This window comes from Nipponia nippon, unplaced genomic scaffold, assembly GCF_047370975.1.
Source record: "Nipponia nippon isolate SJK-2023a ecotype South Korea unplaced genomic scaffold, ASM4737097v1 scaffold_5, whole genome shotgun sequence".
Taxonomy (NCBI): Eukaryota; Metazoa; Chordata; class Aves; order Pelecaniformes; family Threskiornithidae; genus Nipponia; species Nipponia nippon.
The window spans coordinates 23,455,821-23,473,201 of NW_028262369.1; the positions used below are offsets into that span (position 1 = coordinate 23,455,821).

At 40.6% G+C, this 17,381-nt stretch overlaps 1 protein-coding gene across 11 annotated transcripts in view; it reads right to left on the reverse strand.

Annotated features, from left to right (window-relative positions):
* Positions 1–420: 420 nt before the first annotated feature.
* ATG4C (autophagy related 4C cysteine peptidase) overlaps positions 421–17,381 on the reverse strand; it is a 37,685-nt gene continuing 20,724 nt past the window's right edge. For 3 of the 11 annotated variants that reach the window (XM_087733712.1, XM_087733713.1, XM_087733714.1), the window contains exons 10-11: positions 15,778–15,897; positions 9,129–11,861 (exon numbers count right to left, since the gene is read on the reverse strand). In XM_087733712.1, coding sequence (XP_087589838.1) covers positions 11,691–11,861; positions 15,778–15,897 — 291 coding nt within the window. In that variant the 3' untranslated portion in view covers positions 9,129–11,690. The other 8 variants (XR_015699093.1, XR_015699095.1, XR_015699092.1 and 5 more) reach the window with 8 other exon arrangements.

Here is a 17,381-nt window from a genome sequence, read left to right on the forward strand (position 1 = left end):
GGAGTGAGTGTTCTGAGAGTTGCAGAGCTTCAAGTTGCAACTGTCTGGAGAGGAGCTGTTTGTCAAGAGTTCTTGGGTATCTCGGTCTTGTCTCAATGTGGGACTTCACTGCAGGAGGGATCATGATTTTCTCCACAGCCACTTAACAGAGACTGGGGCAACATTGGTGTCAGTTCCCAGGAGAAAGCTTCGTGGGTCCCCACAGCAGGCTGTTCTCAGCAGGATCCCCTTGTTCAGGGATTGCTCTGAAGGGAATGTCCAATTCTTTAGCTGGATATTTAAATGCCAGTTGTCTACGGCAGCTGAAGGCAGTTAATGATCATAAGCAGCAAGTTCATGGGCATTCTCCTCCCAGGAGTATATTGTTCCTGACTTTGCAAAGGGCCAGCTCACTAAGAATAAGAGAAATGAACGTCTGAATGAGGGCAGGTCAGAAGTGTTTGGCTTGTGTATCCTATGAAAGAAGCTGAGCTTTAAGTCTCTTATGCTTTACTGAATAATAGATGTAGAAAAGGATCTCTCTATGGCTTCAGGAAGGAGCATCTTAAACAAAAGCCTCAGTACCAGATACAGATGTGATGCACTTAGGGCACATGTCCCAGGATGAGTTGCCAGATACTTTGAGGCTTCCACAGTTTACCAGTGTAATTACTGATGGAGAGATCATGTTGTCTATACTTAAGGAGAAATCACAGCCTGCTTTCCCCTGCAAGTTAGATGTTTATTCTTAATTTACAATCACAAGGCCAACAATAGAATGAGATTTTTTTTTTTATTACTGCCAAGCTGAATTGGCTTTTTCTACCATTTTTACTGTACAACACTATTCAAAGCCTGGCAGACTTTCAAGTTTACTTTAAGGCAGATTCAACAGCTGTAACCTTCTGAGAGTGTGTGTCCGAAAGACGGGATGTTTTTGGCTAAATGCAATTTCAGACTTTGTTCTTGCCATACAGCTAGATTACATATCCGTGGCAGGTGACATCTTTAAGCTATTTGTCTATTCAACATTGTCAGCTTGATAAATCCCTGAAAACTGAGGCCTATAGTAATAAAAATCAGTTATTAATAGTAGCATATTATGGGCCAGAACATGAAAACACAAACAAGAAGTCTTTCTAATTTATTGTTTCACAACATAACAAGAAGAAGTAAACATTGGCAAATTTATTTTAAGGGCATGCATGAGTCAGTCCCTCAGCGCCTCTCTTGGACGGTCAGACCCCTCCTCAGAGCAGAGTTGAAGCTAATTTTGTCAGTTTTGCAGATGACCTTCACGTGAAAGTTGCTGTGGCAAGTTTTCATGATGATGACGATGATAATGCCCACTTCTCTCTTTTTTCGGAGCTAGTGCTTTATTATTGCACCTCTTATCTTCCAGAATACTACTGCTGACATGCACCTGCTATAGACATGGCGCTGATGTACCAGCCAGGTACAACACTGGGGAAGAGTTTTGAGAAGAGTTTGGATCAGCGACCCTCTGACAACCCCCTGCTCTCAGGTAACACATCTGAAAAGCTAGGCAAACGGGCTCAGCCAATAGACCCTGAGTGAGTGGCATGGGGTTCAGTATACCTGATGCAGTGGGTGAAAGAGCTGGATTGATTGTGTTGGAATTGATTAGACCAACGTTACATTAGGCTACTTTCTCCCTGGTGTTTATGATGACTATCTGAAGGCAGGGTAAGAAAGCACCTGGAGGTTTAGACATTGCTGCTCTGTAATCCATGGAGCTCTCTAGCCCAGGTCCCAGTTTGAAAGCAATTGGAAGACATTGTAAGAAGCTTCTTTTTCGTTCAAGGGCAAGTCACATGCCATTGAAAAACAGCAGACCAGTTTTGGACAAAGGAGAATCTCTTCTATGCTGTGTAACACTGGAATCTCCAATACTGCATATTAATTGTTAAGGGATCACGATGGTAGCCGCACCAGGGCGGTATGCAGCAGGGCTGTGAAGTCCTCGAGCAACTTCTCATTTCTGCAGCTTTACAGCCTACCTTAAATGTATTTCAGAATAGTTTGCTTAAAATTAAGCACAGAAAGACAATACATTCATCACAACCCCTTTACAAGGCTGTTCAAGGAACTAGGCTTGTGTGCGTCATAGCGTTTTACAGCAATGGTCTTTCTATAGGTCCCCATACTTTCAGCAAATAACAGAGAAGCTGGCTTGCCTCAGATGCAGACTAGGTTCTGTTTATTTCATGAATGCATACAGTCAGGGTATCTGCAGCTTGTCAGCTTATGGTGCTGTTCGTTTAGCTGCTTTGTACCTATACACACACATATATATAAAATGTCTATGAGAAGTATATTAATATAACTCTATCTCAACAGATTTAATTCTTAAATGCTACATATACTTGTTTAATCTCTCATTTTAGAAGTAGGAAAGGTTAGATTATAACATCAGGTTAGCTCTCTTTGAAGCAGGTAATAATTAAGTTGATTCACTGTTGCAATTACTGTCAAATCCCCCTTAATTACCACGGATTTTATAGCAGCTTCATTATACGTCTGCTGTAATGCATTGTGGCCCAAAGGAGAAGTGTTGCAGGAAATTCTGCATAGCATGTATAATTCTAACCTGCAGTTAAAGCTTCTAGTGAAAGCCTCTGCACTGAATTTATCTTTTTTTGACATTTTTTCCCCTATTATTTAAAGCACTTGAACTGGAGTAACACCACTAAAATATACACCTAACTTCATAAGTGAAAATTGATCTCTTCACAGGTATTAGGAATAAAAATGGAGGAAAAAGAAAATTAGCAGTGAATTATTCTTGGGAAACTGCTCAGCAAAAATGAAGAACACTTCTGGTCTGGCATCATGGGGGGGGGGGAAACTTCTGCCCCATCCTGCAAATCATATACCCCTGAACAACCTTTCCTCACTTGAGTAGTCCCACTGAATAGTTTTTAAGGCAGTAAGAACTTGCCAGATCAGTCTGCTATACATCAATATCTTCATCCATTGTTCATTTTACATTTTATAAACAGATTATACAAATATAAGGAACATGTACAACTAATAGCTTTGACAGTTTTTATTTCACTTGCGTATTGAATATGCTGTTACAGTATATTATAAAAATATTTGACGAAAATAGCAATTTGGACAATAGTAACACCTATTTTATTAACAATCATGCAAGAATTTTTAAAGCAACACTTCTTTAGAACTGACCTTCCAACTAACTTTTCTAGCAACATAGCCTCATGAAACTGCTGCTTTATGGCTCATGTGTCACTGCTTGTTTCCATTGGAAAAATCTTTACAAATCAGGGTCTGTAAATTGAGCCTGCAACAGTTCAAAACAGATAACTGAATAATGTGTCCCATGGATTCTCTTGTAACGAAGGAATTTACTCCACAGAATATATTAGATGCAGAAAGGGCTTCAGTGTCAGTGACACTATTGGCAGCTGTGTTAACAGTTAAGGAGCTGGCTTTGTACAGCAGTACAGTTATTAAATTTCTCCAGAGACCATGACTCATTAATCAAATATTCATACATCTCTGTAAATACACACTGAACAGAGAATACCCTCAGAGTTGAGCATCCCAGCACAAGTGCTCTTTCATGTAACACTGACAAAATCCTGAGAACATGCGGTCATGTTTTGCATTTCTAATGCTGTATGTACTCTGTAGTACCCCAATTCCTAAAAACAGAACACAAATGATCGTACTGATCGCAAGTGTTACATAGTCACAATTAAAATTGCTTCACTATTGCTTCATACCATCTTTTTAAAAGTGAAGACAGTGAATCAATTCTTCTGTTCTTTGTTTACCATCAGACAAGTAACTTTTTCCCATACGGATGGAGAAACCCAAGGCCATGCTCCTATTAATACAAGAATTTGTATTAGCATGAAAACAACAAACCACTGGTTGAACTGTGAAGGCCAAAGAACTTCATATATTTGCAAAGATGTGAGCTTGTTGTATTTAACAAATACTGTATTTTGTGTTTCCACACTGCCATAAAACGGCATGTCTTCTCACCTGCTCCAGGGGAGGCACAAACACGTCTGAACTGAAGTTTTGACCTTGGTCAGGTTGAAATCACGGTTCAGAGCTGAAGCATCTCTCTGTGATCAGCTGAAGCTCTTCTCTATAAGCCTTTGAAAAACTACAGTTTTCTGTTTGAACTCCTCATCCTAATGCATTCATATCTAGGACTTTAGTTTTGACTGTTGCAAGTTCTTATTTATACTTCTGATTATGGCTCTCGGTGGGTTGAAGTAGTCAGATGCCTTTATAAAGGGTTATTTGTAAATGGGGATGATCATATTGCTGAATGTACATTTTTAAAATTCTGTACTATTGTGCTCTGCTGAACTCAGGGGAACAAGGGAATGGAAGGGAACGATCTGAGTCTTCAAGCCCAACCCCCTGAAAGTGTGGCCAGCATAAAATCCTGAATGATCCTGATAAGAGAAGAGGAATTTACAGATAAATCCCGGAAAGAGGTGAGTGTCAGATTATATTCCTTCATAGTTTTTAGAGGCTGGGACATAGAATCCACCCCTGGAACCAGTCCCTAACTGCAGATTTTGAAGGGAAATTTGTAAACTTGCATACCGTCCTTATATTCTGTAAGTAACTTGCAAATGGCTCAGTTTAAGGATTGAACTCTGATCAGAAAATACTTCCCTTTTTAGTTCCTTTTCTAATAAATATAGATACTCTAGCCTAAGCACCTCCACAGTTCCTACCACATTAATTTCAGTGCATTTTGATTTTCTTTAACAAGGCTTGACATTTGCATTTTAAAAAGAAAATCCTCTCCTATATTTAATTAGGGCACTGATTGAGACAGGATGGCAATAACCTCCCACACTACTTCTGTGTAAGACAAAATCCACGCCACCTTGCTTCATGAGTCAGCACATGCCAATAAAGCAGTTGTGAGTTCTTGCTGTGTGCCAAGCAGAAAACAGCACAAGGCTGCAATTACAATCCCCCTTGCCTCTTGTCCATCTAAGTACAGGGCCCCAATCCTGGGCATCCTACAAGTGATCCTACTACCCTGCATGACCTTATTCACTGATTCAGCAAACTGCTGGATGTGGATAAATACCTAAACCATTGACTTTAATAATGTTCCCCTGGGGCACAGGGATTCACTGGCAGGATCAGAGTGTAGGAAAGGAGGAGATGGAAAATAAGAATAACATGTGAATGCTGAGCAGAGAGCCTACAAAGCCTTGGTTTTAACACATGCCTACACACCTACTAGAGCTAGGCGAAAACAGCAAACATTTATTTGCACATCTTCTTGCATAAATAAAACCCTGCTGATTTGCTTTGATGGCATTTACGACCACATTTATTCATAAACATTAGAGTGAGCAAGTTTTTATTTGCAGGAGCGTTCACAGAAAACAAAAGCGTCGTGAATTCTGGTGTGAATAAATACCAGAGAGCTCTCACACGAGAAGGGCTTCTGCAGTCATTAAGTAAAGCTCTTTTTACTATTCACACTGTGGATTCAAACAATTACAGCTGCCCGTGAACTGCTTACAAACAGGGAAGGGAACTGTTTATAAAGCTCAGTTCATCCAATTAGGCAACAGAAGCCATCTCATGAAGGTACCCAATCACAGGGTCAAACGATGATTACACAGGGCTCAATCCTGACTCCCTCGAACGCCTCTTTACATCTTTTTGGCAGTGCAAACAAGTTACCGTCATTTTAAGACCCCTTTCCATAACGTCAGCATGGCCTAACCAAGACGGTGGGAGGCTATATCACCTTTGTGCTGCCAGAAAGCAGCTATAGTCCAACAGAGGCTCAAGGAGTGTTAGACTGAAATACTGCTGTGTGTTATAGCTGACTCTGCTCCACAGCCTTCCATGCGGGGCTAGGGAAATGCACTCCACGCACTGGGAAGAAGAAATGCAGCCATACTCCCATAGTAATCAACTGCAGGCTGGTAAAGGACCAGAAAGTAATCTGGCATATTCTGCCCCCTTGGAGGCTCCTGGTAGCGCAAGAAGAGCTGGTGCCTCCCCAAAAAGCCATATCACCTTGGATGAAATTGTTGCATAAACAGAACATGGGGCGGGCTGGATTTCACATATGCTGTTTGTATTCATTTGTGGCATTATTGACCTTTCATAACTCACTGACGGTTGCTTTTGATTCCATCATTCCAGTTAAGAGATTGTCAATAACTCTGGAAATAAATCAGGTCTCCAGAGTGAGTCCATTTTCTTACTGTAATTAATGTCAAACAGGAGATCCCTTCCCTGCCTCCCCAAATACCCTGTTGTGTCCTTCTGGCTGCATTGTGCATAACTGAACTCCGTGCCTGCTTCTCATTACCAATGCTTCTGGATTTGGAGAGGTAAGTTGAAGAAAAAAAAAACCACAAAAGACTTTCCTTACACTAAAAAATTTGTAAGCCAAGGACAAGGACAAAAACCCAGACCAGGGTCTGTTATTGCCTCTCTAGCACAGCCAGGCAGTGGCAGACTCTGCCTGCGGCCACTGCATAGCCAGGCAGCACTCAGGGGAGGAGAGGGACTCCTTCTTTCACATCCACACTCCTTGTTTTCCGACTCCATTTTCATACCGATTGCAGATAAATGAACCTGATGTTTAAGTGCCAGTTAACGCACATAGAGCAACCACTTGTTTGCTGTTACTGCTTTAACTAAGGAGCATGTCACCATGCTAAATGTCAATCATCAGGTGTATTTACTGCATCATTTTAAAAGTGCAAGGTCGTGTAGACTCCTCTGGGAGGAGCCAGTCAACTCACCACGAACAGATCCAGACTCACATGATCTTGCCTTGTACAGGAACCAGGGAAGAGCAAGTTTTGTTCAGAACATGAAGCCAGTGTTGGCTTTGAAAATCAGGCGAGGGGATGCGTGGCATCACCTCAACACCAGTTGCCACTGCACCTGTAAGGAAATAAAGCAGCTGCCTTTACGTAGTTCTTACAGTTACCTACTCATGTTCTTGTCGTTTAGGGCCGTCTCATCAATACTGTGGGAAAAACGTTTCTCTCTGAGGTCAGTTGTCTCTACTAACATTAGTAAATAACTCCCTCTCCTAAACAGCCACTTTAGAAATTGCCGTTTCATGAGTCATTATGGGGCAAAACCAGCCTTCCAGCCTCATCTTTCCCGAGAGCCATCCCTGAGGGTCTGCTGGCTTGTTCCCCATGGAGTTAAACCAGCACACTGGCTTTCTCCACCAGTCTCCAGCCCGGTCTGAGACTTCGGGTTGGGAAGTTGTCAGAAATCAGCCGCTGCCTTTCATGATTGCCTGCAGGGAAGGTGGGTGCTGGCCAAAGGCATTTTTAAAGGTTGTGAGTTTGGCTTGAGATGCCAGTGGCCACAGAGCCAACAGGAAAGGGATGTGGTGCCTGGTGGGTTTTTCCCATGGGGGAACCACACAGTCAGGTCCCGCGGAGAGGTCCTCTACCTTGCACCGCATGGGCTACCCCAGCTCCCAGTCCCGGCTACAGCGCTGCATGGGGAGGGACAAACACCAACACCGTTGCCATCAGTTCTGAGCGTGATGGGATTTTGGTCACTGGTCAGGTAGGGGCAAGTCAAAGAGGACCCTGAGGTCTCATATTAGTTTGAAAAATGAGGGCAATATCTTAGCTAGAAGGGGAAGGCAGAGTCCCAGCTAATCATTTAGAGTCCTGAGGTTGTGTCAAGCTAGTATTAGATATTATAAACACACAAAGAAATGTTCCTTCTAATGAAAAAGGAAATGGCAGAAAAGAAAAAAAGAAAAGGTTATTAGGCAATTAAAAGCTCGGACATTGAAAAGAGCTACTATTCGCCACCTTCTGTGGTATGTGCAGTCTGGTTCCATCAGGCAAGCGAGTAATCAGCCAGTGATTTGTGGAAGTCCTTTAAGAAAATAGGCCACTGCTGGGTGTGTGAGTAACTAATGCTCATTTGGTTTGTGTTTGAAGGCAGCAGCAGCAACAGTGATGACACAAATTAATTGCACGGTTTTCAGGAGATAATGCAGACAAGGTAAAGAGAATTACTATGCGATTAACATAGTTTCCAATTAAAGTCCCCTGTAGTTACCGAAAAACATTAATCCCTAGTAACTTGGTAATTTAACTTGTGTCACCACTGTACACAAGTGCACCAGGGCAACGTGTGGGTTTGTCTATGCTTAAGCCTTGTACGGGAAACATGAAAAAAAATCTGAAAATAGCCATTCGTTTTTAACAACTATTTGTAGCAGGCTTCAAATAAAACACCACGTTGGTAAACTAAAGGATTTGCTAGCAGATTAAAAGACCAAAAACCAGCTGCTGTCCTAGCACTGAAGTCTTCCTTGCCCTTAGTCAAAAAGGGAAAAAAAATATCTACTATTTAAATAAACTCAGCAAAGGTGTTTCAGCCATTACATTTCTTTATCGACAAGTTGCAAAAAGACTGAGACAAATGGAACTACTTCGCCCTCCCAGAGAAGTTTGCTGTTGGGATGGCAGAACTACATTTTTCTTTTCAACACTTACGTACTATAGCTCTTATATTTCCATTTGACCACTTCTGTTACAAGAATACCAAACCGAAGGTCTTTTGAATAGCAGCTCATTTCTGGAGACACAGCTAGCCTAGGTGGGTACGTGCACACGCAATTTTCTAAAGCACCTGAACTTCAGCCAGCGGAGTTCAGGAAAAAGGAAAATTCATTAGCTTTTCTCTCAGATAAAGCTGCCTGTACTGCAGTGGGACAGAGTGGCCCATGATATATGTCTGTGCAGCAGACCAAGAGGTACAAAGGCCTGGACATGAAAAACTCGCAGAATTATAAGGCCTGAGCAGTTTTGGTTTAGTCTGATGACAAAATGCAGTCACCAAGTAGCGTCATTACCGTTTTCATCATCTGCGTGTCCAGAAACATCTCTGTTTTCACCTTGCCTGTTTCACAACTTAAGTGCACTCGGTGAGTGGTATGGGAAGAGTCGTTCCTTTGACATCTTCCCGATGGCCAGGCTTGATCCCAGTAATGTTATGAAGGCTGAAGTCTGCAGCGGGGCAGGATGGATAAAGTTCTTCAAAAGAGACGTGGGTCTTTGCCTATATGACTTGAGACATATATCAATGTTGTACAGTAACTTTCATTTAAAAAGATAAAAATACCACGATTGGGAAAAAAGTCCACTGTACAGCTGTGTATTTTCGTTAGTTTCACATAGCTCAGCACCACTTTCAACTTCATTACAAATACTGCAGACTCCTGTGCATGAAAGCCTCTGAAGCTTATTACACTTTATTATTATTACTACAACAACAGAAGCTGTAAATGGAAAAGACGTTATTGATTCCACTAATCTGCTGAATACAGATTGTTCTTTACCGTGCATTTGTTCGCCTTTGGGCCAGTCTGGTTTGTAACAGCCTTAGACAGTAAGACTTTCAACACTTCTGGGTGAGAATATTACACAGCCTCGTATTGCCCTGCAGGAAGCTTTTCCTTGAGCACCTTCCCCTTTCCCAAAGATGTCTGTCCTTTTACCATTCCCTGCAACTCCTCTCCCTCTCACCAGTGCACATACACTACCGATCTGTAAACTGTAGCGCTTCCCCCTTTCCCTAACCTCACGCTTCAGCTACAGAGTAACAAAGCCACTTAGCTACAAGTTAATCTTCCTTAAATCCATCCCTGCAGGCTCCTGATCGTTTTTCCTGTTCTTCTGTGCACTTTAATGCCTTCCTCGTGGAAAGGTAAGCAGAAAGGAGAGCGTCAGTGAAACCAGATTATACCGATTATATCCCCCCGCTCTGCGACAGAAGCTTTTAACGATGCAGCATAGGACTGCATTTGTTTTTTTTAAATGTGAAAGCAAAGTACAACTTCATGTCTAATTTCCTGTCCACTGTTACCCAAAGGAACACCTCAACGGTTTTGCATTATTTTTGCTGTGCCTACATTACCTTGTGCTTCAATAAACAGGAATCTTCTATTTTCTAGCTCTCACTGACATTCACAATTCTCCTCATTTTGACGTCTAAATTCCATAAATATGTTGTTTACTCCCTCTTCTGGGCTATTAATGGAAAATATTAAGTAAGATCAAGCCAAACATCCTCACATACATGCAGCATCTAAAAGTAATATTATGCCAATTATTAGTAGGATTCAACAGTGCAGAGGTTACTAATTTAGACAAATGATGTGTGGGGTTTTTTTTTCCTGAAAGCAAGTGAACGCAATCTCGCTTCGGCTTTTTTGGATTATTAACTCAATTAACACATGCAAATGCACACTCCAGCCCCGACACATACACATACTTGATCTAGTTCTGCCTGAAATCTATCTATTAGTCACTTCTTTCTCATAAAAGGAAAAAAGGTGCTTTAATGAATACACATGATGCTTATTATTTGGATCGGCAACATTTGTGCCTTCTGTGCCTGAACGGCACTTAGAATAGGTTAACATTTGGTTTACAACACAACAATAAAATTTGCCTTTATTGCAAATAAACAGAGTATTCACACCTTGCAATATTGTTTTAGATGCAGGATTATATTCACTCTTAGAGGATCTAATATTAATATAAAAGGCACATGCATTTAATGTTTTCACACCTTTTTTATTTTCCAAGCAGTGTTAATACGTATTTTAAATATTGCATTTACTTTGTTAAAACATGAACCTATTTATGTACATTTGTTTGCAATCTGAGAACACACACCATCAAGTAATCATTTGTACAGCAATAACATGTATCCAAAAAAAAAAAAAAATCACAGCCCCGAATTTTTGACATTCACTCCCCCATTTGCTTTGATTTAAAAGCTGCACTAATAAGAGAGAAGCCTCAACATTATAGTAGTTGAAACAGGAAACAAACACCGCTCTCTTCTAATAATTGTCTTTAGCTGCTTTGATTGGTTGCAGTTAATATTAATAGTATAACCTTTAAAAATTGTGGGGAAAGGTAATACTTTATCTTCGCTCCTCATATTAAGGCTCCAAAGCAAGCTTAATGAGAAACCATTATAAAATCATACTGCTAAATAGTATCTTAACTCACAATTCGGCCTATATAATTATATCAGTATTGCAACTGACAATTACTACTGATATATCAAACTTACCTTTCTTACACAGTGCTGCTCAGGATGTGTGTCACGATTACAGCCTTAACTATTATTTGGGCTTACGTAGCAAGACAGATTAGAGTTCTACCCTTACCACATGAATACAGAACGCAAATTTTACTTACAAACAGAAATAACGTGGTCTCAAAACCTATGGATATGCGTCCACGACATAAAACCCACACGTATCTGGCAGCCTCTGCCCAGGGTTTGTCCTGGACTGACGTGACATCAGGGTCACAAGTTAGGCTTTAGGGACTGGCCAAGCTTTTTAAGAGGGCAAGACCAGGACATAGGCACATTTCAGCACACCTGGCTCTAAACAATGCCTTCTGTCTTCACTAGCACAACGGGACATTAAACTCATCCAACTAGCAGTGAACAAAAATAATTAGTAAGTACATTTATAAATGACATTTTAAAGACTATTAACATATAAAACATTATCATCTTTATGAAAATAGACCAATTTCAGCACAAGCTTGCCTTTTTGGGGGAGGAGGACACATACATTTTTTTATTTTTTAAAAGGCAAGTGTTCTCCTGGACAGCTGCCAATAATCTTGTGCAAAATGTCCTTAAAGCAAGACAAACTCCTCTGTACTAAATCTTTTTAATCTTTTCTTTTCATCCTCAGAGAAAAGGTCATTTTCTTCCCGGAGTGGACTGGAAGCAAAGTCATAGTCTCTAGAATGACCCTTTACAAAAGTAAACAAGGGATATTTTTCCTTAGATGAAGATTTCAGCATCTACAATGTAAAACACATACCAGATAAAACGTTAATTGGAAATGAAGAAATATAGTAAGTAGTGATATTTATCTGATGATGACTGCAAAGTAAAAAAACCCATTTTTTATTATCATCATATTAAAAGAAAAGCATTGCACGAGCTAAACATCCCCTCTTCACGTTAAACAAACATTTACTTCCATTTGTTCTTCAGGTAGCTGCTAATTTTATGCCTAACCCTGCATCTTCTTCTATATAGACCACCTCTACGTGCTGTTTGTTTCAGTGCAGCTGGAGCTCTTGTAGGAAGATAAAAAACTCTACAAAATAGTTAACGGCCATAACACTCTCCTCAAGCACAGGAATGAACTCTGCAGCAACTAAGCATCTCAGGGAGATATTTTTATTGTAGAATCAGCATGTACAATAATCAATGTTTTTTAATAAAAGTTTAAACACATACACCTATGTAAATAAGCCAATCAAGAGCACATGGCTAAAAACAGACTGACAACAGTAACAAGCTGTGGTAACTAGGGTGCCAAAAATCTACATTTATAAATACGAAAACTGAGCATGTAGAAAGCGGGTGGTGGGGAATGATAAATACTACAACAGATCAGCAAAATACCTTTAATAGCAGATAAAAATCTGCCAAATACTGAGAGACATTTCAGCCTGTTTTGGACACTTAACTGTTCACTGATTTTTTTTTTTTTAATTATTATTTTAATTTCTTCATTTCTTTGAAAAAACAGCACAGTGGTACAGTGACATGCAGAATTACATTAGCTTAGAGGTATACACTGTGTGGAACTAAAATCACTGAACATAACTTCATGAGAACAATTAATATAAAACAGTAAAAAAACCTAAATAGGTCTTTAAGCAGTAAGGACTATTTAAAAAAAGACAGTCAGGGGCTGAAGGGGGTGTTTTTTTTTAAAAAAAAATTACACTCAGTAAAATCCTTGATTTTTACTGTAGTCTGAAATATTCTTGTCTATTTTAATTGCATTTGGCTATTGTAAAAGAGCAAGGAGCTATGGGAGAGATACGCACACAGTAATAAGCAAAAGAAGAGTAACAAATGAGCATTAGAAAGAAAAAACATTTGTAAGATGTACAAATGCTTTGTTTCTCGAGAAGACTAGACAACTGGATGCAAACCCTTTCATCTCTAAGGGTTGAATACAAGCTGGCTTAGTAGCAACAGAAATTGATAGCCACGTGAAGGCTGTTTGCTGGTCTGCAAAGCGGACAGGTGGACTTCGGCCAGCTCCTAACTGCAAGTTTGCAACAGAACACTCATCCGAATACTGCATCTCAGGGAATGCATGGTGACCGAACAACCATCACACCTTTAAAGATGGTCCCTCCAAATCAGGTCAGAAATACACCTGCAGTTCCACTGCCGTTGTCTGTGTTCAACTCTCCCTGAAACTTCCTCCTGTACAGGTACATGTAATACCTCTCTCTGTGTACTAAGGGAGGTGATGAAATACTAACTATAGAACATAAACTGGACAGACAGGCAAACGCCTAAACAAGAGTCCAGTGGAACTTGGTTAAGATTACTACAATTATTATCAAGCTACATCTCACTCAGTGATCACAGATAAGTTGGAACTCCAAAGAACTTGCAAGTTCTTTAGATACCACTGTGATGATTTCTACAGAGTTTATTGGTAAACATCAGAATTTTTTAATATTTCAGTGTTAGACTCAAACTGCCACTGTTGTCACTGCGATTATTAATTCTTTGTGCTGAACTGCATCCAAATTCAACACTCAATCAGTCCAGTTCTTCAGAGAACTTTTCATTTCTGCTAAGAACCTGGGCTACAAACAGGCAAATGCAGTTGTGGCCCAAGTGGATTACTTATTTGACGTCATGAGTTTTGATAGGGAAACAATTCACTGCATTAGCAGAAAGACAAGCTTGGTACCAGTTAAATAACAATGTAGAGTAGCAGCAGAGGCTGCGGCTGGGAAAAGGCAGAGCCATCCCAGGTGCCGTGCAGAGGCCAGAGCTTCTTGCTGACCTCTTGCTTCTGCTGCATGGTGTTGAGAAGTCAGACAGAAACTGCTGTGCCTGCTCGGTATTTGTGCTGGAAGTGCAAGACAGAAGTAAGACTACAGCCAGTCAGTAAATCCATCCTTCTTACATCTGGATGTGTTTCTAGGTCTCCTTAATCTATCAGCTATTTAATTCCAGGTATTGTTAAACTACTTAACAACAGCTGCCTAACGAGCAAGTACAGAAACAAAGGGTAGCTTGAATGTGACTTGGATGGAGTTTCACCAGTCACTCCATTTGGGCCCTTGACTTCAATGCCCTAATTTCTCTGTCGCTGAATATACAGCTCATAAGGTTTATCCTCAAGTAATAAAAGCTAAATCTTTTCTCCCACCTCTTATTGCCCACAAATGCAGCAAGAACCTGAACTTTTTAGTCTAGCCTACATAGGGCGCACTGGGAGTATACTGTGCTTTATAGTTCAAGAGTTATGGCACTCAAATTGCAAACAAAGGGAAAAACAACGGAAGAGCAGGAAAAAACAAAGGATGTGAAGGAAGGATTGAAATATCATAGAATGTTTCTCATGTTGTATTTGTATCCAAACTTTCCTCTATTTTCAAACGTACTGTGCCTGAAATACATTTATATAAAATAACGTCACTAATATTAAAGAACTTCTATCTAAAATACCAGCATAATAGCTCTAAGACTCAGATCAGCCATGAGTATTTTCACAACATATGTTCAGAAAAAGAAATGTACTTAATCCCAAACTTGAAAGAAAAGAAAGAAGGGAAAAACAGAAAGAGAACTTCCAATGCAACTGATTTTCTAAGAAGTTGTTTTTTTTTTTTTTTTACCACATTATTGCATTCTTTCTTATACCTGATAGAACAAGAAAGCATGGAAGAATAGAAACTTCACTATTTAAACTTTCCATATATCTGTTGCTTAGGAACTTCTACTTCTTTAAATCTGTTTTCTACCTGTCTGTGTAAGAATCAAAGAAACAATTTCAGCATCAATCAATATCTATTAAAGATTATATACAGTATTAAGTTTAAAAATGCTTTTTTTGGCTGTAATACTAATACCACTTAACAGGACATTCAAAATGCTGTACGAACATTAATTCTTTGCGCTGTTGTGATAACTACCGTGGTTAGAATATTAATATTGTGACCATCTTCTGCTGCCGCTGCATCCTTTCACAGACTTTTTTTTTAAAATCACAGAACACAGTTGTTTGCTACCATAGCTAATACAACATATAAATAATGCTGTATTTCATTCACTCACATACTGTAATAATCAAGGGAAAAAACCCGTCAATTACATTTGGACCTAAATGAACCCATACCAGCGTTTTTCAAGGGGAAGGACAAGACCGGGCAGATTTGCCGGGCGATACCCGCTCCGTAGGCTTCAAAACGTTGTTACCAAATCCTAACCAGGCTGCTTTACATTCAAACGCCATCAGAAAGCGCGCTTACGCTAACGAGAACTAATCCACAATTTCGGCTCGATCAAACACTTCCGCGGGATCGATCGCCGCCGCAGGATCCCCCCGGGGCCGGGGCCGGGGCCGGCGGCCGGGCGATTCCCATTTCAAGAGCGCCACCTGGCGGGGCCGCCCCGCCGCGGTGCCACCGGCCGCCGCCGCCCGAGACCGGCTCCGCCGGAGACCGGCTCCGGCGGCGCGACCCCGGCTCTCCCCAGGTTTTACGTACAGGTAAAATCGGATGAGATGAAAACCAGCCTAGATTTCTCATGATTAGAAAAGCAGCGATAAATATCAAGAAAAGAACGACGTCTATTTAGAAGAGCGAAGCTGATTCTCTCCCCTTATCCATACGCGGCACGCGCACGCCGTTCTGGCTGAGGAATCGATTTGGTAACGTCGACACCTACCTTTGTTATTTCTTCAGAAGCCTTCTCAAAGTCCTGCACAGTTCTACAGTAAAATCCTATTGTGCAGCTCGGATCCATTTTTTTGAATGACATCTTTTTGGGAGAAGGACAGTGGAATGACTGCAAGTTTCAGGATTAAAAAACATGAAAGACATGGTTAAGCTTGAGAATGGTATCGACCTATGCATTTACTTTTTTTCCACCAGCAGCTTTAACATACAGTCCCCTGCATCACTTGAATTAAAAACCAGCACATACTTTTGAAGTAATCTCTTCCACCCCCTCTAAACATCCGAGTAATTCCACTCTTCTCCACATGTATAAAACCTCCCGCTGTTTACACTGCATTCACCAAACTTGCACACATCATGTTAGTTTGAAATCTGTCAAAGGTCTGCCGCTCTGAGCAGTACTTTATGAATATTCCCAAGGCAGAGGAGGTGAATGCTCTTCCGCAAATTGAATTTGTAACAGCTTTTGCACTATCTTACAATTACTGCTTTACTACCACCACCCATTGCCCCTTTCCCTCCCTCAACCTTTCTAACAGAGACATAATGGGATAAACCAACCTCATGCATTTTCCTTTAGTAAATGAAATTGGTTAGAAAACCCACAAAACCAAAACCATATTACAGTAATCCACAAGTCAGAAAAACACAAACAATATGCCCTGCTTTATAAATGTTTTTTTTCCTAATGTGAAACCTCTTTTTCTGACAGATGATGCTTTGACAGTGCTGTGAACTACCAGCAGCTATACGATAAGAAAAGACAAATATACAAAACCCTTCCCCACACTCCTCATTCGCAGTTTATGAGAGAAAAGGCAAGGATATGCTATCTACCCTGATTAGGTGTTTGTTTATCACAGGAATTGTAGTTTTGGTGAAGCTCATTGTCTTAATAACTGAAATGAATTGGTCACCACTGACTGTCTCTCAAAGGCAGTCCTCTCTACTCTGCCTCTAACATGCGGGACTACCCTGTCATCCTACCTCTATTAAATCACTAGCAATCCTGCTACAGCTGCTCAGTAACAAATGCTAACATACCGTGCCCGCACCGCGCTGCAAAAGAGATACCACTGTACTAAAACACAGATTTTGTTTTTCATGAACTTCCCCCAGTGATCAATATTCTCCAGTGAATAGTCTGTGCTATTTCCCTTCCCACTGACACGTAAGCTGCACACAGCTCACAGCTCTTCTGGCACAGCGCTGGTCAGCACAGGACCCAGACAGCTTACCAACACAACAGTTAACACCAGGACAGAGCAACGCAGGAGATTTCTTACCAGCACCCCTGTGTTCCCTCTACAAAGGATAACTAACAACTGTTACAATCTAATTTGACTATAGCAACAGCAACCCCCGACCGCTAACATCAAGCAGTCTGTACACTAGAAACCCATTTTATCTTTTTTTATCTTTTTTTTTTTTTGCCAGACAGAAAAGTCAATCTACAGAAAACGACAGCACTAGTTACCTAATCTGAGTGTATCTGGCAGTGTAATAGTTTTACATATTGAACTATATTGTTCTTTACTTGTGATTACAAACCTGAGAGGTATTTCTATTAAACCTCTGCTAAAAAATATAAAC